The 26,834-nt window shown below is 39.9% G+C and overlaps 1 protein-coding gene across 1 annotated transcript in view; it reads right to left on the minus strand.

Moving 5' to 3' along the window:
- Positions 1-425: 425 nt before the first annotated feature.
- Positions 426-26,834, minus strand: part of PRAG1 (PEAK1 related, kinase-activating pseudokinase 1) — a 64,289-nt gene continuing 37,880 nt past the window's right edge. The window contains exons 4-6 of the mRNA XM_089669981.1: positions 16,629-16,804; positions 7,293-8,032; positions 426-5,994 (exon numbers count right to left, since the gene is read on the minus strand). Coding sequence (XP_089526107.1) covers positions 4,969-5,994; positions 7,293-8,032; positions 16,629-16,804 — 1,942 coding nt within the window. The 3' untranslated portion in view covers positions 426-4,968. The remainder of the gene's footprint in view (positions 5,995-7,292; positions 8,033-16,628; positions 16,805-26,834) is intronic.

Consider the following 26,834-nt stretch of genomic DNA (forward strand, 5'->3'; position numbering starts at 1 on the left):
GTGTGCGGTGCCATACATTTTGAATAGCTCAAATCGCACTGCATCTGCACCGAAAAGGTGCAGGACCCTTTTTTGGTCCACACTAGAATCAGATCGCATGGGTATTTACACCCATGCGATCTGATTCTGCACAATCACACTGCATTTTGTGGACCGATTTTATGGGGTTGTTAACATACACACCCGCAGCGATTCACATGAACGGGGTGCAATTAGGATGCGGTGAGGAATTCGCACAGAAACTGCTGCGAATTCCGCACCACATCAGTGTGAACCCAGGCTTAGTTCTACTTTAAATTAAAATGAGTTTGCCATTGTTCTTTGTCCAGCTACTCATCTTCATTTTCACAAAATGTCCTGGCCCAGTATAAACAAGTGAATGATGAAAATTGTAAACCCAAATCAAGCAGCACAAAACTCAAAGCTCCGGATTTCAAAAACATGTTTATTTTCAGTTCTATTTTTGAACAATTGGCACATGAAAAAGTACAAAACACAAACCGTGCCAGAAAATGTCATTTTTAAACATCCTTCTCAAGTATGAAAAAAAGGTGTGTAAGTATAAGTGATTTGTAAACAATAGTTTTAATTGCCTTTGAAGCTATCAACCCATTGCACTGCAACTTGATTAGGCTCCCATGACAAAAACTTGACATAATTGTATTTACAAAGCGTGTTGTACAAATATAATACACGAAATCTGCATAAGTACATAAGTGAGTTAGATCACTACTTTTAGCAACAGACATATTGGGTAAAAGTAAAATGAAGCAGCTACCCTGGCTACTTTAGGTCTTTGAATATATACATATTTACTATCGCTAGTATGGAACCACCTTGATAACAGCAACTAAAGGGAATCTGTTGGGATGCTGGTTTGTCGCAGCTGAGACTTTCAGCCAGTTCTGCTGCCAACCAAAGCCTGGAAAGCAGATGTTGTACCAAATCAGCAGCAGAGCAGATCTCACAACCACCGTGACATGCATGCTCTGGAACTAGCACTGCTTAAACAATACTGGCAGTCTCCAGGACTGAATGGGAAAAGTTGTCCTGACAGGTTGCCTCTAAATCTAATTTCACACGGACATTTGTGCAGCTGGTGGCAAATGTGTCAAGTGTTCATAGAGATAGGAAATATAGCTGCTGAAACGTGCTCAACACCAGTATAAGGAGTAGGGGTGAAAGTTGAAATGGCAACCCACTTCAAATGCAAGTCTACAAACATTTAAGGAATATGGGGAAAAAGATATCCACAGCAATCTGGGTATTATACTAAGGTGAGCACCATTCACATTTTGCCATTCTTCTGCATTGTAGTGATGCACCTTGTCTCACACATTATTGTGTGTGGTGTTAAAGTAAAATTCAAAAGTTACCAAAGTGTGCTGCGTGGCCATTCCAAAACACTGATATGCATTAAGCCGAATCGGCTGGTTCAATAGAAACCGGCCGACATTTGGCCAGTGTGTATGGCAGCCGGTCCAGCCTCTGTCAAAGGGGCAAGACCAGAAAAAGGTATGCTGATTGGCATCCGATTAGCACTCTCAGCCAATGGCTGAGCGCCCTGACCAGTGTATTCTGATAGGCCCCCCCAAAATACAATAGCTCAGCGGAGTGATCAATGTACAAACATATGAATGTTCATACAGGATCTTCTCCCAAGCTCCTCCGTTTTTTTTGTTCAGCCCACTGTGTGGAACGAAAAAAAAAACGGATAGTGTGAACTCGGCTAGAGTATTCACTACCGTAAAGCACAATTTGACGAAACACAAAATGTAAATGGGCCTTAAAGCAATTCACATTTGAGGATAGACAGATAAGGACCGAGTTAATTTAGTTGTTTATAATTTAAAGAGTAATTGTGGGCAACAAATGAAACAATTGGCGACCTGCTATTGCTATGCACCAAATGCTGCTTCTGTGCTAAGGTAATAAAGTCCATTTAATGTACACTAGAAATGAAATATAGGGATGGTATTGCTGACTTTTAAGTTTTTAAGTCTTTATAAACACTTTTAGGTCACCAGTATAAGAAGTATTTTTTTTTATACTTATCTTTCCATTGCTTAATGTATTGCAAAGTCACCTCATCTTCACTCCCCAGCCGCTGCAAGTATTCGACCACTGGAGGAGTCAAATATTGGCTTCACCTGAGAGCCACCACCGATTGTGACTTCAGCCAGTGGAAGGAACAACAGTGGCTGCAGGAGGGGCAAGTATTCTGCACAGCCAGAAATGCAAAATACTTGCAACGGCGGGAGTGCAAACATAGGTCGGCTTTTAAATGCATGAGTTGTTGGAAATGAAAACTATTTTTACATGTGACCTCTTGGCTAAAAGTGACAGGGTCATTTTAACCTGCAGGGATTATCTTAACCCGATCTGATCATGTAAAAATGGAATTTCAACCAAATTTCACTTTATTGGATAGAGTGGAAAGAACAAAAAGAAGGTGAGGCAGTGTTACAGGACTGGATCTTCCAATATGGAATAACAAATGTCAAAGGTGGTAATTCCCCAACAATCAAAAACCTGACAGATTCTAAAGCTTACCATAGACAGATCGAATTTCAGCTGATTTAGCGGGGACCAGCTGAATATTAATCAGAGTTTGGCCATTGCGGTTTGTCAGAAATTGATCCTTGAATGGACATGTTGGAAAATGTTTGCCGATCAGCAACTATAGCTGCTGATTATTGTATTCTGACAGCACCAGGTGCAGCTGTTAGAATACATTGTCCCAGCTGAAAGAATTCCTCCATCCAACTCGTTTGTGTTGGTGAAGGAATCTGTCACCTATGGCCAGCTTCCCTGCTCTTCAAGGAAAAAAAAAAGGTTGGTTGAAGTTCCATTTTAAAGGGTAGAGATGAACTAGGAAGAAATCATCAACCTGCAACAAATATGCAGGTATGAAGTTCTGATATTACTGTACTGTTCAATTGTTTTTGGGTCCGACATGCAAGTTATGAAGATATAATTCATGGAGTTTGAATGCCTAAATACAAATTGGCAATAACTGCTCTGGCGACACAGAGCATCTATTCCCATGATCCCTCTCTATGTGAGGGCCATTAGTAGGCAGGACTGAATGCCTGATCTGCATTTACACATGGATAAGCAATTGTCATTCCCATAACAGATTATTATAGTGGGGAATTGCAGGTAGTTGGGTGGTTAAGTGCAATAGACAATTCCTGGATAAAAATGGAACACCAAGTAAGGAAGGTTCAGATCTCTATATGCATTTCAAAGGTTTTAAGATGGATTCCACACCAAATTATTATAAACATACCTGTGCAATGATAACACAGATGTCAAAGCACAGTCACAGCACAGTAAAACTATGTACAATATATGCTCCATTAATTACCCATACTTCACATTTTCGAGTTTTTGTCCAATTATCTGAATACAAATTATGAGTCATTCACAGGGATCAACCTGAACATTTTAGAGGTATCTCCCTCTTTTTTCAACATGACCACCCAGTGAATAAAGAAATACAAGGTGACAAATGCTCAAATGAAATCTACAATGTTAGCTTTAAAAAAAAGGTACAGGTTATATCCTCAATTTTAATATGGACATTTTGGCGGAGAAGTCTTTCAAAGACCGTCAAAGCCTATACAGTAGATTAACAACTTCTTGCACTGAAATAAGGATAAAGCTCATAGTACAAACTGCTAAAATATTTGGCTGGTAATTAAATACGTCAGTGCTTATTAATCCAGTGTCTTTTGTGTCTTTATTCAAAAATAATGTTGCATAGGCAAGGTGTTGTTCAGAAAGCAGAGAAAACAGTACTAAATGTATAAGAGGGTTCCCTTAGACTCCAATGGATATTGGATAAATATATACGTGCATACTTTTTCCACATCTAACAAATGGCTATTCTAAATTACTAATTCAAGAATTGGGCACACATCAGTTTTAGAAAGTAAAGACATGAAAAATGTAAAACATGGTTAAAATTTAAACTTTGGAGTATCATTTGCATAAATTTAAAAAGTTTGGACGTTAAATCATAGACCAATATGTTAAACTTCTAAGGTTTTTTTTTTTTTTTTTTAATATTTTTGAAACTTGGAACTGAAAGCATAGCTAGGCTAAAAACAATAGAAATACCATAAGCAGCAGACACTGACCTGTAGACTCTAAAACGATCTTTCAAAGTCCCTATTTGCATAAACATATGACTTCTCAGTCTTGGAGGCACTGGTCATTCTATTGTGGGGTGGAGGTGGGGTGTGTGCCTAATTGCTATTACCACGGCAAATGTAGGTGCCCTAGGTGGTGCTACAGTAGGCATTTCTGCTACCAAGAGGTATGCGATGACAGCTTATGTGGCTAGCCACCTGCCACAGATGTTTATTTCAAGACTGTTAATGTGTGTGAACTGTAAAGGATAACTGCACCTAAGCACAAGCTAATTTACACTAAACAGTAGGTAGAAATGTTTCCACACTTTCAAAGAACAAAGCAGTTATTTAAAACAGTGTTATGACTAGGTGTAAGTACAGCCTATTGCCTACATCCTTCCAAATGTATGAATAAGGGGAGTGGTGACAGACAAACTTATTGAAATTAGGTCAGGTTTATGTAGAACCCCCACCAAACCTCCCAGTTATCCTAAGTTCTAATAACTTCCCGGAAATTCACTATATCATCTAGAAATGTCACCAATAAACTTTAGGTAAGCAGACTTGTTTTATTAACCTGTTATTTTTTCCCATTTTACTCCAGCAGACACAACAGTCATTCATCACAAACAAAATACTGTATGGAACATTCCCAGCATGTTTCTCATGATAAACAGTAAGAGACCCTACAGCTTTGTAATCTATGGCATCATACCCAATATAAAGTAGAGAAACAGATTCTGCTCCAAGGCCCAAAATGAATTGTTCTACAACAACTGCCAGCCTTGCTGTAAGCAAATTGCAGAGCAATTCCAGTATCTGGTTTCCATTATGTAACAAGTTTAATGAGTTTCAGTGTTTTGTAAAGATAGCATGGATCAGCAGATGCCAAGTACTGGCAACAGAGCCAATCCTCCAGTGAAATGTTATGCTCCGGTTCCAAAGCCCGCTCTGCAAATTTCATCATCAGGAGAGCCCTCTTCATATCAATCCAGTTCTGAAGGGCACAGTGTAAAGCCTCCTCATGGCTAAATGGCTGATCAGTCAAGTCTTTCCTTGGTCCCCACAACAGACATTGAAGGACACGTTTGGCTTCTGAAATGCGTATACGTTTGATTGGGTCGGCTTCTAGCAACAAATGTGCAAGATGCTGAAGCCCACGAGAATAAACGGATAGGTTTTTAAGAGGTGGCAAGTCCTTCTGGCTATATTCATGCTCATGAAGACTAGTGCGGACCTCAAATGGGTTGGACTGGTGTAGAAGTTCATAAATAAGAATCCCTGTCTGGAACTCATCAAACTTTTTGTACTGGGAGGCAGCCATGATTTCAGGTGCCAGCCTGGTTTTATCCTTTTTGATTTTCGAGTCTTCAGACCCAGGTCTCTGCTTAGCTTTGGAAAAGTTGCTGACAATAAGTCTTGGAATATACTTGCCATCTTTATTCTTATCAGGTGTGGTTTGACAGTGGACAAGCAGCAGGTTATCTAAGCAGAGGTCACGGTGAATAATGGCATGTTCCTTTAAGTGCTCCAAACCATTGCAGAGTTGTAGTAACAAAAGGCAAACCTGACGTTCATAAATTTCTGGCTGAGCATTATGACTGGACACAGATTCCCGAACAAAGTCTGCAGCTGTGCAATAAGGCACTTCTCGAGTAATGACCACCACACAGTCTTCCTCAGTTGAGGTGGCGACAGCCTGAGAGGTCTCACAGCCCTTGGGTGCATCTGGTGGACGTAATAAACTTGAAGGAACGGTGGCAAGAAAATGTCCACAGTCTTGCTGTATATTGTAGTTTACAGGTAGCGATAGGTTGCTGTTTAAAGGAGTATTTGTGTCTTCTGCTCTACACATCTGCAAGTTAAAACACAGGAGAAATACTGAATAAAATATTTTGGCAGAAGGATTAGCAGATGGGATGTACAAATGTATACATAATTCAGAAGCCAGTGAAAAAGTCTTTCAATATACCTGGTCTTATCTAATTTACCCATGCAAGAATAATGAGAACGGATACAATTTACCAGTGCAAATTCAGCTGCCAGTTTTAAACCATATTTCAACAGTCCTGGCTAGAGAATGCAGTTGATTGGGCACTATGGGTCACTGCACAACTTCTACCCTCTTTACACTATTTTAATAACTAATGCCAATAATCTCATGATTCAAATGCAGCTAAAGCAAGTACATGTGTAAAGGGCAATTTTCATTTAAAAATAATGCATTTTACAGACTCAGTTGAGCTATTTGTGAATAATCCCCTAGGCTGTGGCCAGATAATGTTTCCTTGTGCTTTAGAGCAGAATTATCACTATCGTGGCAAAAGTAATGCTAGTAAACCCTAGAATTTATCAAAAAAGCTGCAAATGTTTTGCATGCTACAGATCATTTCTTATAGCATTTTACAGTTTTTCCTTAACCACATGTAAACCTTTTGTTATACAGAATGCAAAGTATAATCATTCTCTGTTAGAATCCTAAGATCTTGGATAGGTTCATGCCTTTTTAGTGCAATGTCAAAAGGATGGGGCAATTTATTATTAGTACAAGATATGGATTAAACTGATGTTTGTAATAAAAAAGATTGATTAAAAATCAAGGACTTCCCTATAGTGAAGGATCAGACATATTTAGCTACTTCTGCATGTTGGACCCATTTGTATAACTTGGGCCAAGGGGAGAGGCCAAGCTGATCACCAGAAAACCTAATCCATTTTAAATTCCCTATAGAGCTCTGCTGGGAAGTTCCCCTGCCAGTGTTTTCCTCTTGCTACTCATATTGTGTGCACCTCTCAGAATATGTGCGGGGGTTTTAAAGCTCAGGTAGGGTGACAGGCAAAGATAGACAGGAAGAAATCCTCCAGGAGAACTTTATAGCAATATGCAGATTCACTTAACACATTCTAGGACTAAGGCCCCATTCACACCTGCAGCTCCAAAATGCTCAACCCCAAAAATCCCATGGTTTTCAAATGTGCCTCTTCACACCTGAACATAGTGTTGCTTGAAAATGTACATGTTTTTGGCCACAACAGACTTCAAAAGCCTGTAAAAATGACCAAAAACATTCAGCATAAGTGTGAATAAAGCCTGATGCTGAAAATGGTACAGGAAAAGTGAAGGTCTGCTATTTCTAAACATGTCACATTTACCTTGACTGCATAGTTATTTGATGGGTCCTTGGCACATGTCGCACAATAATAAATAGCATCTCTAGCACTGCAGCATGGTTTGTTGCTTGCCAACTTGAAGAGTGACCAACTGGTCTCGTTGAAGTGCAGTTCCTTCTTTTGGTCTCGCATGAAGTAATCCTCACATTTGTTCATTAAACGCCTTGTAGACTGGGCATAAAGGCCACTAAGCTTAGCGTACATGCCTTCTTTGCTGTCTATATTGCTAAGCAGATGATGGAGCTGCAGACTTGATGCAGATGATGTATGGCTGGAGACGCTCAGTTGAGAGGTAGAGAGGGCTGGGGATCCTCGGCTCTGAAGACAGTTCCGATTTCGAACCTCATTTCTGTGTCCACTCCCTCTGCAGCATTGTTCTAAGGATTCGGAGGAAGAAAACATAACATGCCTGTCAACAGGACTTAATGGATAGCTATGTGATGCAGACTCTTCACCACAAACATTGTTTTCAGATTGGCTCTGATTGAGCCTTGGACTTTTGGGGCCAGCTCCATTTTTTGATGGAAAAGCCCGCCCCCAGGCAGAGTTATCGGGAGCTGAAATAGCCCTGTTCATGGACTTCTTTATGGGCAATGGTGGTGGCTGGACAGATCCATGTTGAGCTTCCATGCCAGAGTCCACAGAGAAAGAAACTTGGGCAAAATGTTTTTTCTCACTGCTTGAGGAAACGGATGGTGAATTAACAATTTCACAAGACTGGCCTACGAAAAAAAAAAAAAAAAAATGCAAAGATTAGATTTACCATGACTTCATTGTAACGTCCAAATGCAGAACTCATAAAACAAGTATCTGAATAATTGTTTTCCAAAAGACCCACAAACAGTTGTTACACATTATTTTACTAATTAGTTCCTGCCTTCATTTTTGTTTATTTAAATTTGTGACCAAGTAATATACTTGAAGAATCAGTCAACTCATATGCAAACCCTAACAATATACTTTTTATTTGGTTACCTTTTTGTCTGTTAAATATACCACTGGACGTCTGTTGTTGTACCAGTTTAATAAGTAAAAAAAAAAAAAATACTTGTTGATCTTGCCAGAGACCTTGTGAACTGATAACTTCCTATGCCAACGTATCAGTTACATTGTTCTCGGAGGACCACACGCCCCTCCATGATATGGAGAATAGGAAAAACGCAAAATTCCATGTTCTGACACAGCAGGATGAGTGAGCATTGTCATATGAGGACTGGAAATGTGTCACCAGGTGGAAAAAAAAAGCTTTAAAGATTAAAACTAATTCAGCTGCCATATCCAAGGACCAGTAAGCTGAGCTATATTAGTCTTTTGTTTTTGTGCTTCTATATGCTTTCATTTTTTACCCCTACATCACATACTTGCGACTTCTACTAAAGTGAGAGGTGTTTCAAAATAACCCCAATTTTCTTATCTTGGGGGTTGCTCTCCTTGAGGCATTCTCCACCATGTTAAATCAGTAAAACATACATTAGTAATAGCTGTGCTATGTAGAACTATGGCGCAGAGACTAACAAAATCAAAGTTATTAGCTCAAATGACTTCTGGCAGAATCAATGGCCATTTTTGTACTTATTCAATAGATGAAAATATAGTTGGAAGAGGTTTCTTATAATAGACCAAACTGGAGTAAATAGGATCATTGACAGGGTTTACATATATTCTAACAAATGTATAAACTAAACTGTATGTCTTTCTAATCAGCATTACTATAATGTAACCATCTGAATTTCACTATAGCAGCACAGTTTTAGTAATCTTATCAGTGGATGATAACCGGTAGACCTGCTAGCAAACACTTCTTTGTGCCAGTACAGCAATCCATTTGTTTGCGTTGCTCAGGTAAGGAGAGCAAAACACATTCCATGGCTGCTTTGTGACAAGAGGTTCATTGGAATCAGATTTTGAACACAGACAGGGAGTGGCAGCTTGTTGAACACTGATCTTGCAGCTTATTTTATTTTAAGCACATATTCCGAGCAGAGGGCAGATGTTGCAATAGAATTAACAGAGGCTTAGAGGATCTTCGACTCTAAATGCAACCCCCCTTGCATAACCTTACAAAGTAAGATTTTCACCTTGTTCGTTATCAGGAGACCAGAGAAAAGTAGCTTACAAATCCGACTGACAGGTGCCAAAGCCCAAGCCGGCTAACACAAAATACAGTATCCTATGGGAAGATGGCACCTGGTACTCACCTGAGTAAAAGATGACAGAGACCCATTCAAATGGCCAACACTCCAGGATAGTTTCCCCTTCATCAAAATGATGCTTGCAATATGTATCAACCCCATTAAAATATTACTGCTAAATGCATTTTAAAGTACACAGAGGGTTGCAATGTTGCACAATTCTGCATAGTAACACTCCTTTCACGCAAGCCCTGTCATATTTGCATTGTGACTTGCACCAGTCATTCATGTACACTCAAGGCAGCAAAGACTAGATGGACTTTGGTCATTTCGCAACAGATAGGCAGGTATGTTAGACAATGTTTATATACGCCCTAAAAAGTGTTAGATTACCTATCCTGATTTCATTTTTAAAAGGCAACAAGTCGGCAATAGGACACACTTTTGCAAGGTCATTTGCTCAAGTTATAAAGCACAATTGCATTATAAGAAAAAGTGTTCTAGTTGTAATGTTTATATTACCGGTAGATCTGTTTTTATTTTAATTTTTATACATTTAGAATTTTTTAAAAAGGCAGCACATTGAACACTAAGACAATCCTACTCATAACTGGGTATAACTGGGATGCTAGTTGCAACACAGAACTGAGCTTGGAAATTGCTTCTGTACCCAGCCCCAAGCAGACTTGCAAGCTAATAAGGAACCACTAATTGGTTGCATGGGTGACAGGGGCTTATTAGAGTACCAAATGAAGGACACAAATATACATGACATATATACAGTATTCTTGATTTGTAAAGTGCTAACAACATTTCCATCAGATTTGATCCATTTTACATCTCTAAAAACATATTTACAACAGTGGTGTGCATAACCCCCATCACAGGGTGTGTCTGCCCCCAACCCAAGGGGTAAATCTGAAACTGTTAACAACCCAGAATCACATGAGCCCAAAGTGTTTCCAAACTTGCTGTTCCTCAGGAGATTTTTCTTGGACCTTTAAGAACAACATACCACAAAAAGCTATCATGTGATTTTGGGTTGTCAACAGATTCAAAAATCTGCATTGGGGAAAACACAACCCATGATGAGGGTTCTGCACACCACTGGTATAAATATGTTTTTAGAGATGTAATATGGATAAAATCAGAAGGCTTGATGGACATGTTTTTAGCACTTTACGAATAAAGAATATATATTTTATGTATATTTGTGCGGTTAATTTGGTACTCTATTAAGCCCCTGCCACCCACACAACCAATTGATGGTTCCTTTTTTGCTTGTGGGATACTAGGTGTAGTATGGTTTTTATGAATGGAGGCTGAAAGAGCAGGCATAGTTGGGCACTATGGAGGATTATGGTGGCGTATTGTGTGTATTCTTTATTGTTTTTGATTTTTGTCAACTTAGTCTTTTATTAACAGATTGGGCTTCTGGCGTCCTGGCTTTACAATGTATAGCTTACTCTGTTATAGGAAGTGGTGAAAAAAAAAAAAAAAAAAAAAAATGGACCGTTGCAAATTTTTGAATCTAAGGTAATTAAAAGCCCAATTTCAGCCAAACCTTTTGCTAAACTTGGACAGAATGGGGTTTATTTACTAAAGCTGGAGAGTCCAAAATCAGACTCTCTTCAGCATAGAAACCAATCAGCTTCTAACCACAGCTTGTTCAATGAAGCTTTGGCAATGAAACCTGGAAGCTGATTGGTTTCTATGCAGAAGGGAGTCTGATTTTGGACTCTCCAGCTTTAGTAAATAAACCCCAATGGGTCACGATTTTGGATTAGGACATTTAACCTAATTTAGTCACAGGACAAAATATCTCTGGAAGCTAAACAGTGCCCTATTCCAAAAATTGGATGATATCCCTAATATAAGAAAATGACTGATCTCCTATATGAGACTAGTGGCCAGGATCTACGTACCTTGGCAAAAAAAGTTATGTTATTCCTTTTTTGACGAGTACGACACTAAACCCAACACCGTTGAGCCCCCCAATTGTAATATGGAGGTTATCAATGACTATCTGAATTAGTACATAACATTTCTGGTCACTAGGTCATGGATATTATCTGAAATTGTTTGCATTACTACTTGCAGCTTTGTATGTCATCCTTCTAATGTTGGGAGGTCCCATGTTCTATTTTGTTTTTGTAATTTAGATTTCTGAAAAAACTAAAACATTTGAAATCTAAATTTGAACAAAATGGATCCATTTTAGAACCCCTGTCTTTCTGTCTACACCCCTCATTGGGGAGATTTTCCTTCATTGCTGATAAAAGATAAATATTGGTGATAAATCTAAAAAAAACAACACAACAACAACAACACTTTTACTACTAAAATGTGGAAAGGTAAGCGTTTTTATTGCTGTCTATGTTAATATGTCTTCTCAATTCCTGTCCTCATGCCACAGGAACAAAATGTAGGAGGCATTCTCCTTAAAGGGGACCTAGGAATGAATAAAATCTGATGGAAGTCTTTCTCCATGCTATCCAAAAAAGGTTTCGGCTGGAGATCAGCTTTACTACTTGCATGTAACATATATTAAAATGCTAAAGTAAAATATTTTATCTCAACTACAAGTGTGAACTATGACAATATAATGCACATCCATTAAGAGCAGAAAACATGCATGACCTGATAAGACCTAAATGTTGGGCAACATCTAAAAAGACCAATACAGATGATGTCATGAACTTCTTATTTCAATGCTTGTTTAAAAAACTTTTGTGGAGATTACTTTTCAGGAAAGTTGCATGCTCAGACACTGCAAAACATGGGTCATGTACAATTGTGTTATAAAACTCAGAGTCAAAATTTACTAAGATTCCAGCTGGTTTTGTAAATGACTGACAATGGTAAGTAGTATTCCAGTGTTACCAATAAGCATCTTATATACAGGTGAAACTCGAAAAATGAGAATATCGTGCAAAAGTTGATTTATTTCAGTAATGCAACTTAAAAGGTGAAACTAATATATGAGATAGACTCAGTACATGCAAAGCAAGATAGTTCAAGCCGTGATTTGTCATAACTGTGATGATTATGGCTTACAGATCCACAATCTCAGAAAATTAGAATATTGTGAAAAGGTGCAATATTCTAGGCTCAAAGCGTCCCACTCTAATCAGCTAATTAAGCTATAACACCTGCAAAGGGTTCCTGAGCCTTTAAATGGTCTCTCAGTCTGGTTCAGTAGGAATCACAATCATGGGAAAGACTGCTGACCTGACAGTTGTGCAGAAAATCATCATTGACATCCTCCATAAGGAGGGAAAGCTTCAAAACGTAATTTCAAAAGAAGTTGGATGTTCCCAAAGTGCTGTATCAAAGCACATTAATAGAAAGTTATGTGGAAGGGAAAAGTGTGGAAGAAAAAGGTGCACAAGCAGCAGGGATGGCCGCAGCCTGGAGATGATTGTCAGGAAAAGGCCATTCAAAAGTGTTGGGGACTTTCACAAGGAGTGGACTGAGGCTGGAGTCAGTGCATCAACAGCCACCACACACAGACGGATCCTGGACATTGGCTTCAAATGTCGTATTCCTCTTGTCAAGCCGCTCCTGAACAACAAACAATGTCAGAAGCGTCTTACCTGGGCTAAAGAAAAACAGACCTGGTCTGTTGCTCAGTGGTCCAAAGTCCTCTTTTCTGATGAGAGCAACTTTTGCATCTCATTTGGAAACCAAGGACCCAGAGTATGGAGGAAGAATGGAGAGGCACACACTGCAAGATGCTTGAAGTCCAGTGGGAAGTTTCCACAGTCTGTGTTGATTTGGGGAGCCATGTCATCTGCTGGTGTTGGTCCACTGTGCTTCATTAAGTCCAGGGTCAACGCAGCAGTCTACCAGGAGATTTTGGAACGCTTCACGCTTCCTTCCGCAGACGAGCTTTATGGGGATGCGGAATTCATTTTCCAGCAGGACTTGGCACCTGCCCACACTGCCAAAAGCACCAAAACCTGGTTCAATGACCATGGGATTACTGTGCTTGATTGGCCAGCACACTCACCTGACCCCCATAGAGAATCTATGGGGCATTGCCAAGAGAAAGATGAGAGACATGAGACCGAACAATGCAGAAGAGCTGAAGGCCGCTATTGAAGCATCCTGGTCTTCCATAACACCTCAGCAGTGCCACAGGCTGATAGCTTCCATGCCACGCTGCATTGAGGCAATAATTGCTGCAAAAGGGGCCCAAACCAAGTACGGAGTACATATGCATGCTTATACTTTTCAGAGGTCCGATATTGTTCTATGTACAATCCTTGTTTTATTGATTGCATGTAATATTCTAATTTTCAGAGATTGTGGATTTGGGGTTTTCATGAGCTGTAAGCCATAATCATCACAATTATGACAAATCACGGCTTGAACTATCTTGCTTTGCATGTAATGAGTCTCTCTCATATATTAGTTTCACCTTTTAAGTTGCATTACTGAAATAAAATGAACTTTTGCACGATATTCTAATTTTTCGAGTTTCACCTGTATTCCAATTCTAACCACTTGCCCTCCAGAGGATTTACCCCACTTACTGACCAGGCCATTTTTTGCGATACGGCGCTGCGTAATTTTAACTGACAATTGTGCGGTCATGCAACGCTGCACCCAAATGAAATTTATGTCCTTTTTTACCACAAATAGAGCTTTCTTTCTGTAGTATTTGATCACCTCTATGTTTTTTTATTTTTTTGCACTATAAACAAAAATGACTGACAATTTTGAAAAAAAACCCCCCAAAAACCATATTTTTGACTTTTTGCTATTAAACATGTCCAGAAAAAAAAATAAAAATGTAGGCCAAAAATGTATTCTGCTACATGTCTCTGCTACAAAACAAATCCCAATACATATAAATGAATTGGTTTACGTGAAAGTTATAGGGTCTACAAATGCCGGTATATACAGTATACTGGAATTTTATTATTTCTTTTTATACCAGTAATGGCGGCAATCCGCTACTTATTGTGGGACTGCGGCAGGCATTCTGACACTGGGTGGGAATTGACTAATTGCTAATGACATCTCAATGACACTAATATAATGATCAGTGCTAAGAAAAAGCACTGACACTGTACTAATGACACTGGACAGGAAGGGGTTAACATCTGGTGCAATCAAAGGGTTAACTGTGTGCTGTGTTTTACAACATGTGCTGTGTGTGTGTTTTACTTGGGAAACATGCTGCTGACATGAGAGAGACCTGTGTTGTTTACACACAGGTCTCTCCCCTGTCACTATTACTCAGCGATCCCCGGGTGACGGCGGAGAATCTCCAGCCGGGACCAGGTAATTGACATCCAAAGCCGCCAATGGCCTACCCAGAAATGCAAATCACGTATATATACGCGAGTTTGCACAGCCCTGCAGCAGTATTTCTGCTATAGGGCAGCAGGTAACTGGTTAAAGAAACCTGTACTGAGGGGAATATGTATGTTGCCATTGCTTCTGAAAATATTAGTTGCTTGGCTGTGTTTGTTTTAATACCTTCTGATCATTAACCCGCAACAAGCATGCAGACAGTGAAGTTAAAACACTTGAACTGCAGTGACTTAAAGTACTGAAATCTTTGGACCGGTATGGAATCCAGGGAACTAGCATTTTCAGAAATTAAGTCAGCAACAGCAATCTACACAAGTCTCTCGGTACAGTTGTTAGATTTTGAACACATGAATGCAAAAATGTATCAGAAAGCTTGCCACGCCTACAACTGGTGCAAGTGTTGCGGGTTTGTCAAAATAAAAAAAAAAAAAAAAGGATGGGATTCCCTACCAGATAGTCTACACTATTTTGAATAGATCCCTCTGGAAAATAAAATGTCATATGTACTAAGCAGACAACAGATTTACATGGTGTGCACCTTGATCCTCCTACAATTGAAAGCTACGATGAGCAGTAACTGAGCATGGTGTCACTAAAGAAGTAGAAAAAAAAATGTATATGGTGCAGTAACTCACTGTGATCAATTTGGATTCATCTTTCAGCAAATTACTGCAGTTGCTACAGTTACTGCCCTTGGTATGCTGCCCACTCAAGGCAAAGTGACAGATTTTCAGATTTTCTTGAAATCCCATCTCCCCTCTCCTACCCACGATACTTTGCTTTGCTACACCGCCACTGCTGGGGCCTGAGCAGTCCAATAACCAGGCCGCAACACTGTCACATGGTAGAGGGGAGTAGGTCATTGACCTTTAGTAAGCTAGGAACTTATGATTACATAGGATGTATACTGATGGCTTCAATGGATGACTGAAGCAGTGTTCATTTTTCAAACTGAAATACATATGGCAGTGACAGATGTACAACTTAATCTAGTGGTGCACCGCAATGCAAATTCTGGTGCCGAAACAGAAAATTCAGGATGCACTTGGCCTAAAACTAAAATGGACAGGGATGGGAATGACTCCTCTGCTCTGGATGCCAGGATAGGGATGACTGGTCTCGGGGCTCAGTGTGTGTGAAGCACAGGGACAACACAGCACACATACCCCAGATGGGGTTCTGGCTCCGCTCCGCTCCCCCTCCCTCACTCACTCACCAGTCAGTGTCCTTGCTGATCATCACACTCAGCCCTGGCACAGCGCAGCCTCCTACATCCTCAGTTCCCCTTTCCCTACTCACACCACAGGCAATCCCTAGGCCCGGCCAAAGCCAGAGGCTACCACCAGTGAGCACTATGACACTATGGAAACTGCACAGCATCCCCAGCCTGACCACAATGGAAAAAAATGAAGAGGACTAGACAGCCCTGACTGACAGCGACCAGCGTCCAATCGCCAGTTTGAATGGCCCAGCCAATCAGACAGCGTGGTTCAGACTGCCTAGAAAGTCCAAGCAGCGGACTACTGCCTGCCAACCATGCGCAATGAGGGCAGGCCCAAACGCTAAGTTTGGAGGAGAGGCAGGGCTAGCCTGGTAGCATTAGCTTTTCTATTTTTGGTGGCCATTATCGGCACCTTTTTTTCTATCGGCAAAATGCAGATAACCCTATTTTCGGCCAAAACATTTCAGCAACTAATATATCAGTGCATCCCTAGTTTATTCCTACACATTTATTTTTAAAAAGGGGGCTCAAAAGCGTACACCTAAATTATTGAAAGGGATGGAAAAATGTGATGTCATAATTATGTCTGTATTTTAAACCTGTCAAGCATTATATTGATTGCTAACACCACAAGCTTACCTCCTTCACTGCATGTCCTGGAATCCAAGCTGTCCAAAGAACCCGTACTGAAGCTGGCATTGATGTTCACATTTGAGTTGCTCACATTCGTGCCCTTAAAAGATTCCCCCAAGCTCTCCACTGAACCAAGACTCATATTTTCCAGTTCGGAGTTACTCTTTTTCAATTTCATTTGCCTTGAGAAATAATATAATGTATATAAAATTAATTAGGTCAAAAGGTGGTAACAATGGTTAAATCAAGGTAATAATGAAGCAAAGGCTTAACGTGAACTTGTGCTTTCCTAGGCAACCTTAATGCCCCCCTCCACAGCAGCACATACTCCTCTACCTTTCACTCCCTGTGGCTCTATACACCCACCAGGAGCATGGAAGGGAAGACCTGTCGTTACTCCATGCCGAGACAATCACCAAGCAGCAACACAGGGGTGGATGAGGAGTGACTGTTGTGTGTTCCTTCATACCTAAAAGCATGGGTATGTCCTTTGCTACAGGAAGCGGACCAAGGTAGTGAGGGAGTAAAGGGAAGGCATAAATGTCAGCTGGAGAAGGGGACATTAAAATGCTCCTGTTGCTTTACCTTGCACGGGAAAATCACAGGTTTGCCATAATAATAGATTGTATAAATCCAAGGTTAATCACTGCTCCAATTAATATTTGCGGCATACAACACCATGCACAAAATAAACACATACTTTCACTGTAATGGGTCGAATTTATAGCAAACAGCAACAGTATTTTATACATCCCTTTCCAATGCTCTCTGCTGTTCTGATCCTCTGCCAAGCCCTGAGAAACTCCTATGCATGCTTCCGAGATATCGAAGCTAACCCAGGAGGAGGCAAATTCTCTCCCACCCTTGCATCATTGTATTCAGAACTGGCCACTTAGTGTGTAACTTTCCCCTATAGCTAAAAGTACAGAGGTTTTTTTTTTTACCATGTGTCAATGGAGCACTGAAAGGTAACTACAGGATACCTACTCTGCCTGCTATAAATAAAACATGGTCCTTTGCTGGATCTGAAAAATACAGGTTTACGCTCAGGAGAAAAGGGACTTAAAGTGTTACTAAACCCACAACAGTAAAATCAGTCTGTATATGCAGTAAAGCATGCTTGTTATACTCACTGTGGAACCTAAGGGGTTAATCCTCTGCATTGTGTATAAAGGATGTTTGATCCTGTCTTCTTTCTCTGATCCTCCCCTTCTTCTACTGTCCCCCATCCATCTGCTGATAGAACAGTGCCTTGGGGGCAAGATGCACATGCCCAGTTTTGTGTGTATTGCTAAAGGAGGTTTTTTTTTTTTAATTTGGGAGAGTGCATGCTGTCAGCATAGGGCCAATCAGTACTGGACAATGAAAACTCCTCCTACAAGCTGTAACCAGTGCTCTGCTGGACACTGCTAAAATTCACAAGTCTGCTCTGACTACTGATGAGAAAAGGTATTTAGCAGTTTTTTTTACTAAAATAATTGCATTTCATGCTCTGTGTACTGTAGGAGACCGGATAGTCAATGCAGGATCCTGGGGTTAGTAACACTTTAACTTGGATTACTATAGTTGCTTCACTGGAACACAGGATTCCCTTGTAATCTAATTTTCTAGGAAAAAGGACTTCAGCTAGAAGAAAGTCACGTATGACTACAACACAAATTCCTAAACTGAAGAGAACAGGATGTGTAAATGGGCAGAACCTGCTCTCTATCCTAGAACTGCAAAGTCAAAGAAGAAAAACTGGTTTTTCTTTTCTCAAAAATGCACTTTTCAAGTGAAGCTGAAAGAAAGAGTATCCATGCTGCCATGTTGAAGACAATATAATGCATATCTGCAATAAATAGGTTTACACCAAAATGATACGGATTACTTTATATACAGTTGTGCTCAAACGTTTTCATACCCTGGTAGAAATGGTGAAATTTTGTCATTGATATTGAAACTATGACTGATCATGCCAAAAAATATTTAAGGAAAGTGATTATATGAAGCCATTTATTATCACATAATTTGGCTACTTTTTAAATCATAGAGATAACGGAAGTCACCCAAATGGCCCTGATCAAAAGTTTACATATCCTGGAATGTTTAGCTTTAGTACAGACGCACAACCCACATGGGGTAAATGGCAATTAAAAGGTTAAAATCCCACATCTGAGGCTTTTGAAATTGCAGTTAGTATCTATGTAAAAACAGGGAGTTTTTTTAGCTCTCGCATGGATGCATGGCGCCATGGGGAGCAGAAAACTGTATAAAGACCTGAGTAACAAGGTAATGGAACTTTTTTAAAGATGGAAAAGGATACAAAAAGATATTCAAAGCCTCGAATATGCCAGTCAGTACTGTTCAATCACTTTTTAAGAAGTAGAAAGTTCAGGGATATCTTGATACCAAGCCAAGGTCAGGTAGATCAAGAAAGATTGCAGCCACAACTGCCAGAAGAGTTGTTCGTGATACAAAGAAAAACTCACCGGTAACCTCAGGAGAAATACAGATAGCTCTGGAAAAAGATGGCTTGGTATTAAGGAATCCCCAAACTTTCCACCTCTTAATAAGTGATTGAACAGTACTGACTGGCATATTCAAAGGTTTGAATATCTTTTTAGATCCTCTTCCATCTTCATAAAGTTTCATTACCTTGTTAGGCAGGTCTCTTGACAGTTCTTTTCTGCTCTCCATTACTCAGTATCTAGCCTGCTCAGTGCATCCACGTGATCTAAAACTCATTGACTATTTATACACAGACACTAAGTTTCTTCAGGGATGCCTTGGCAAAATACTTAAAAATTGCCTAAAAAAAAATTGTATACAAGCTAGTGGGTGGATCAAGCCCACCTTTTAGTTACACAAAGCCACAGGTTTTCATTGTACACTATTTCAACCTTCCAACCGAAGGTGTCATCGGTTGGCAAGGAGGTCAACGGGTGCCTGCACAGCATCTTCATTTGTCTTTCTCTTGCCCCTCTCCATCAGCATTGGGGTCACATTAGATGAGTGAAAAAAAGAAACATTGCAATGCTAGTCAATACCAATCTGTAAATATGCATTTGCTTTGGAAGAATAAATCACCTTGGGTGTCCAACATGTGTGGATGCTGCTGCGCTGTGTAAAACTACTACCTTAACTTTTACATTTTAGAATGGGATGCCTCTAGATGGTGTATAATTTTAAATGGCGACTGAAAAAAAAGGTAGAGAAACACTGGCCTAAGCCTGATAACCAGGAGGTAACTGAAGAAATGTATTAAAAAGTAAAAATGTTATACTTTCCTATCTATTAACTAATGCTAGGGGCGTAAGGATTAAAAATAGTCAAAGTTGATTAAGAGAGAGTGACGTTCTGCTTTGGGAAGAAGGACTCTGAATGCAGACATTGTCATGAAGGGTGTGTGTTCTCTCTATCATTAACCCTCCTCATATTTCCATGTTCTTCAATAATATGCACAGAAATGATCAATGCACGGGTCAGAAGTGAAGTATTTTTTTCCGCAGACTGTGCCTCATGGTCTACATACTGATGAAGCCTTTGGGAGCTATTGTTGAACAAAGGCCATGCTACTTGAAGGCTGAGGGCTACAAAATGGAATGTGACTAGGCCTCCTTCCAGGACCTTGCCATGGAGGCTGTGGGAAAAGGTGGAAGAGACAGTCCACACAGAAGGTAGTAGGTCATTGTATGACTCTGGATTCAAGGACACAAGACATTCTTTGCATAGCTCACATCCCCCTCTTACGCAGCTCTGCTACTGAGAATTATAAAACAAATGCCATGTAAGGCTTTGAAGTTGCCTGACACAAAAAGCACAGCCTGGACCCTGTAACTGGAAGACGTTTTGTCTCCGAGAAGCGCGGCTCATTCGGTGCCAGGAAAAGTGTGTAGAAAGGGAATGCCATCTCCATAGCAGCTACTGAAGTCTAAAAATGACTCATATGATGGATCACTTTACACACAGCAAAAAGTACAAAAAGCAAGCCAACACATCTTAACAAACTCATTAGCTGATGCACTAAAAAATAAACAGCTAGCTTAGATGCCACTAAACAAAGATGTCAATGTAGTTTTAGTAGCATGGGAATGCAATAAGAATGCTTGGGAACAGGATATTTTTACAAGAACGTAAGAGAGCAAAAATGTGACAGAATGGAGAAGGGTGCGTTACTACCCACCCGCTACCTTCTTTGTGCTGAAATTGCCATGGACATATTACAAAAGACATGTATATCTTATTTCCTGTGCAGGTATGACATTTCTAACCCAAATCTACCCTATAAATCTAATAAATATAAAACTGTCCATCACATTTTATTGGTTTGAGTTTACGCAATAGATAAAAAATTTTATTTTAGCACTTCCCTAAAAAATTTGAAAGATGTGAATTTTAATTATACTTAAAAAAAGATATTTAAGGTACGTCCATTGTGACTCCTGGAAGAGATGTGAGAAATTTAGATAGTGTTCACAGTCTTCTGTTGATTTAACCAAAACAGACAACCTTTTGTGCATTGGGAGTCAATGATCCCATTCATCTTATGACACAGGTCAGTGACAGGAGCTATCAAGCCACACACTTGTATAGGGTGTGTAGATATACAGCCACCCTGCTGCACAATGCCTCCAAGGAATGTTGTGATGACTGTTGGGAAGAGGGTGATGAGAACTCCAATCAGACACCAAGTTGCACACATCATTAAGGTGAAAGGACCTTTTACATAATTACACCACATTAGAGACTTAGACTTATAAGCTCCTAGTGGAAAGGAAAAGTGGAAGTGAGATTATAAATACCATCTCTGTTATATAACTTAAGTACAGGCTAGCTTGGTATAGCCTAGGTCATCAGGAGTAAAGCCTGTGCTTGAGATGTAGAAATACCGGCTACATACCTATGGCTTTATTTATAGAATGACTGAGATTAAATGGTCTTTTCTTTTTAATCACCAACTAAATAGTTTAGATCCAGATGTACTGGTTTTGCCGGTATGACATACCATAAGATATAACCTTGCTGCTCAAGTTGGTAACTATATTTATTTATTTATTTCCTAGATTGTAAGCTCGAAAGAGCAGGGCCCTCAATCCCCTCATGTTTTGCATTGTATTGTTATTGTTCTGTCACATGTTCTGTCCCCCTTTGGAATGTACAGCGCTGAGCGAACTATTGGTGCTTTATAAATACTGTATAATAATAATAATTTCAGGTAATTTACGTCAATTTATGCAGCGCTTTACATACTGTATATATTGTACATTCAAATCAGTCCCTAACCCTCAAAGGGCGTACAATCCCTAATTCACATTCATACATACACATATATATATTAGGGCCAATTTAGACAGGAGCCAATTAACCTACCAGCATGTCTTTGGAGTGTGAGAGGAAACCGAAGTATCCGGAGGAGACCCACGCAAGCACAGGGAGAACATGCAAACTCCATGCAGGAGGCGCCATGATCGGGAATCAAACCCATGACCCATTTACTGCAAGGCAGATGTGCTAACCACTAAGCTACTGTGCCGCCCAAGATATATGTACAGTATATCTTGGTTTCAAATGTATACTAGCAAAAGCTGTGCCTGTTTGTTGGACACATGTTGCATTTAAGCAGCCATTTCATCAAAAATGCGCTCCCAATGCATGAAAAAAAAAAAAAAAAGTAGATCTGTAACTTTTAATTTTTATTTTATTGTAGCACACTGCAATGCAAGCCAAGCACTACATGGATGGGCTGTTGGCACCAAATTGAACGGTACCACAATGCACTGCACAGAGTGCCTATTGTTACCGTTGTGGTAAAGCACACCTCACCGCAACACATAAGTTAACTATACTTTTCAAATCACAAAATCCTAGGGATCCCCCCCATGTTAATGAATCCACCTGCACTTTCCTTAGATCCTTGGATGCGATCCAGAAGTCTATACCATATTAGGTGGTGCGGACATCCCTGCAAGCTTGCACATAGACAGCTTTTGTATTTGGGTCTATGAAGAACCCAGCACCAGACCACTGCACTGACTCAAAGGCTCCATGCACACTAGCTTTTTTATAAGCTCCAAAAACGCCAGATGAAAAATGAAAATAGCGTTTTTGTGGCGGCTTGTAGCAGTATATAAATAAATGGAAATACCATAAACCGTGCTCTCAAAACTAAATATGACCTTAAATATTATATAAATAAATATAAACAAAATAAAAAAATAAATTTATAAATATATAAAAAACTGCCACCAAAATAATTAATATGTGCAAAAAATGTGAGACATCAAAAATAAGTCCATAATAAAGTGTAGCCCATATATAATTTTCTTACAAAAAATATATTCGCCACAACCGTGAATTCCTTTGTGCTCAACACCCCATCAAAGTACTAGTGTTTAAGGAGTGTTAGCATTTTATTAGCGTTTTTACAGTACATGAAGAAAAAAAAAAAAAGAAAGCGTTTTTTTAATAGCGTTTAAAAGTGTTCAGCGTTTTCTGAGCAGAAAACCAAAAACTCTATAAAATATTTTTTTTTCTGCTCCTAAATGTTGAAGCTTGAAAAACACTTTGACCATAAAATAGTGTGCATGGACACATAGGATAACACTATTAGCTTCTAGGAGCAGAAAAAATATATACTCATAATAGCTTCTAGGAGCTTAAAAAATGCTAGTGTGCATGGAGCCTGAAAATCCCTGCCTCCAAGAACCTTTGTCACTGCACCATAACACCCCAGACACTGCAATTTTCTGCCAGCTTAAAACCCCTGTCACTGCATACTCCACCACTGTCCTCCTTCTTGATCCCCTTCTTTTCACCTTTGCAGGAACATCCAAAGAGGAGGAAAAGCTGAGCCTGGAGTTTCTGGGCTCTCTGCCCATTTCCTGCTTCCTCTAATCAGTCCACATCCTTCCAAGGGCAGCCTGTGAAGGTCAGACTATCCTATGGCCTCTATGCAAATTGGAGTCATTGAAAAAAAAAATACATGGGGCATTCAGCTTATGGCAACACTGGACCCAGAAGATCACTGCTATCCCTCTAGTAGCTGCTACTATTACAGTGATTTGCAGATTCCACAGAGAACGCTCAGGTATGCATACTTGCATATCTACAAGATGGACCTGTGCAAAAAACATCATGCCTAAACATCAGCTTTAAACATTTCAAGAGAGTTTACTCAAGCTAAATGCACCAGTGAAAATTCTATTCCTGTAGGTTTTACCACACAAAACTGACTGACTATCTCCTAGTAAAACACAGTGGCTAAATGGTTGGCACGTCCACCTGGAAGTTCTAGGGTCATTGGTTTGAATCCCAACCACGGCAACACCTGCGTGGAGTTTGCATGTTCTCCCTGTGCGGGTTTCCCCCAGTACTCCGGTTTCCTCCCACACTCCAAAGACATGCTGGTAGGTAATTAGATCCTGTCTAAATTGGCCCTAGTATGAATTGTGAGACCTTCGATTGTACGCCCCTTGAGGGTTAGGGACTGCGCAAATTGACAGCACTATAGAAGTACCTTTAATAATAAAATAAATAAATAAATCGGCCAATAACAATAGTGTGCACTCAGCATCCCAACAAAGGGTAAACACTGTGGGGGATCAGTCTGTCAAGTTGCCCACAGAATCAGGCGCCTATCTAGTAAAAATCAGGCCTCCGTTTTAATAGGTCCTCTATGCCTACATTCCTGGTCAAACTGCTGCAGTAGTATTACAAACATCTGAGACACATTTTTTTTTAGCACTTGTTACTGATGTCCAAACAGGCTCACAATTAAGACTAGGTGCACACTTGTGCTGTTACATAATCAAAGGTCTTCTGTGTCACATTTTTGGTGCGTTTTTCTGGTTTTTGTTTGGCCAAAGAATAGCAATATGAAAGAAAATTGATTTTAAACACAAAAAACTGATCAACTTCTGTTCCACCACCCTGTTGGTATATTCTAACTCAATTAGCTCTGCAGACTATAGACTGCAGCACTGATCTGTGTATTCTGACAGCAGGTTTCCAATGCCACAGTGTTAGGATTCCCTTCTTAATATTAAAAACTGTGTGGAGGGTGGAATCAAGTCAGTGATTTTCATTCAACCTGCTTTAGACCTGATCAGGGACATGCTTTACTACTTATTAACCTCCCTAGCGGTATTCCCGAGTGTGGCTTGGGGTTAATTTACAGTACCAAAAGTGGTAAATCCAAGCCACACTCGGGATTAAACTGTAGTGCTTCTCCTGCGATCCTCCGATCCGTGTCCTGTGATCCCATCCCGATGCCGGCATCCGTCTTACAAGTTCCATTCTCTGAGAGCGCCGGTACGCAGAGGGGCGGAACCGGCGGAAGATTAAAAAAAGTAAAAACATGACATACACACAATACATTGTAATCTGTTAGGATTACATTACTGTATCAAACCATTTCACCGAAATTTTGTCTCTAGTGCCTTTGTCCTGTATCCTGCCTGCACTGTTACTGTTCCTTCTGCCTGGAAACCTGAGACTGTCCATGCCATCCAAAAAGCGTCCCTTTAGGTCAAAAGTGGTTTTAGACCAGCTAGAAAACAGAGATAATGAATAGAATCACTTGCAGAATTGAGCGATGGTGATTCGTGGGGAAATTCGTCATCAGACACAAAGTGACGACACCAACGATACTGCGACTGAGCTCGGTGATGTGTAAACTTGGTGCTCTATTTCAAATTTCAGTGTTTTTGGGTTGATTACATTATTGAACTAAATTTATTATATTATTTTTGATAATTATTTATTATATTATAATTTATGATTTTGTGTTTCAAACTTTATCATACCCGGGATGTTTACTAGACTCTTTTTTGGACAGATTTAAGTGAGTTATTCCTAAGTAAAATTGTCGTGCGGAACTAAAGGCAAAACTTTTTTGGGGGTTTTTTTTTTCGTTTTGGATAGTGTGCAGAGAGATTAGAACACCTGTCATGTAATATTGCGGTCTGTGCCCCCATTAAGGAAATTCACTTTCTCTGTTTGCCCTGTTTACCATTATCATCAAAAGAGAAAGTAAAAGATAATCCTACATTTTGGGTTGACATCAGCAAACTAACTCTCCCTTACTCTATCCAAAAATGAAAAATTTTGCCTTACACTTTAATCTATGTGCAATATTTGCAAAGAGGATATACTGTATATCCGTGTTTCTCAACTTTCTTTCAGTCAACTTTAATCTTGAGGCATCCTATTCTAAAATGTAAAAAAAAAATAACCAAAATAGTTTTACATATAATGGCAGCATCTAGACACATAGGACACCAAACATGAAAGGCGATTCATTTTTACAAAGCAAAATATCTTTGTAATTTGGAACTGACTGGTATTCCAGTGCCTCTACTCTCCCTAAGTTTCTCACCTTCATTCAGCTAACGTGACCCCAATGCTAATGGATAGGGACAGGGAAAGGGGCAAAACAAGGATGCTTTCAGGCTCCCAACGTCCTCCTTATCAGCATATGGGGGGTATTTACTAAAACTGCATGGTGCAGCTCTGCATAGAAACCGTTCAGCTTCCAGGTTTTATTGTAAAGGCTTGATTGAACAAGGTGAAGTTAAAAGCCGATTGACTACCATGCACAGCTGCACCAGATTCTGAGTGTACCAGTTTTAGTACAACTCCCCCCCCCCCCCCATGGTGTCATTGATTGTACGGACTTCATCAGTTGGCTTACACTTGGCCCAAGGCTGTATTGCTGCACAATAAAAACTTGTAGCGTTATCTGCTGGCAGGCTTGATCTCTCCACCTGCTTGTTGACAATTTCTGGACAATTTTTGGGCATTTCACCAAGGCATCCCTAAAAAAGGTCAAAAGGCACCCCAGAGTGTAATGGCACCCTGGCTGAAAAAGGCTGCTGTAGATTACCCAGTGTGAATATATCGTCTAGATATGGCAACATTTAAACAATGTACATAGGATCAGCTAGTACTTCATTTTCTCATTCATAACTTTAACATGTGGTAACACCAAAATAACTAGATGGATGGAGTTGGTTTCTGTGAAGTACAAAAAAGTATACAAATACGTTTCTTCAGGCATAAAAATTTTCTAGATGCCGGTTTCAGCTTTCATTAGACCAGTATGCTCTGGTAATGAGGACAGAAAAAACAACCTATAACCTGGGGCTACAAGCAGTGAACACATTAATATAGTCCACATTCCTGTAGTTCTAAGGCTAACAAGTAGCTATTTACTGCTGCACTCAACTTTCT

This window comes from Staurois parvus, unplaced genomic scaffold (assembly GCF_062004578.1).
Source record: "Staurois parvus isolate SC_StPar_1 unplaced genomic scaffold, SC_StPar_1.0 ptg000086l, whole genome shotgun sequence".
NCBI classification, from domain to species: Eukaryota; Metazoa; Chordata; class Amphibia; order Anura; family Ranidae; genus Staurois; species Staurois parvus.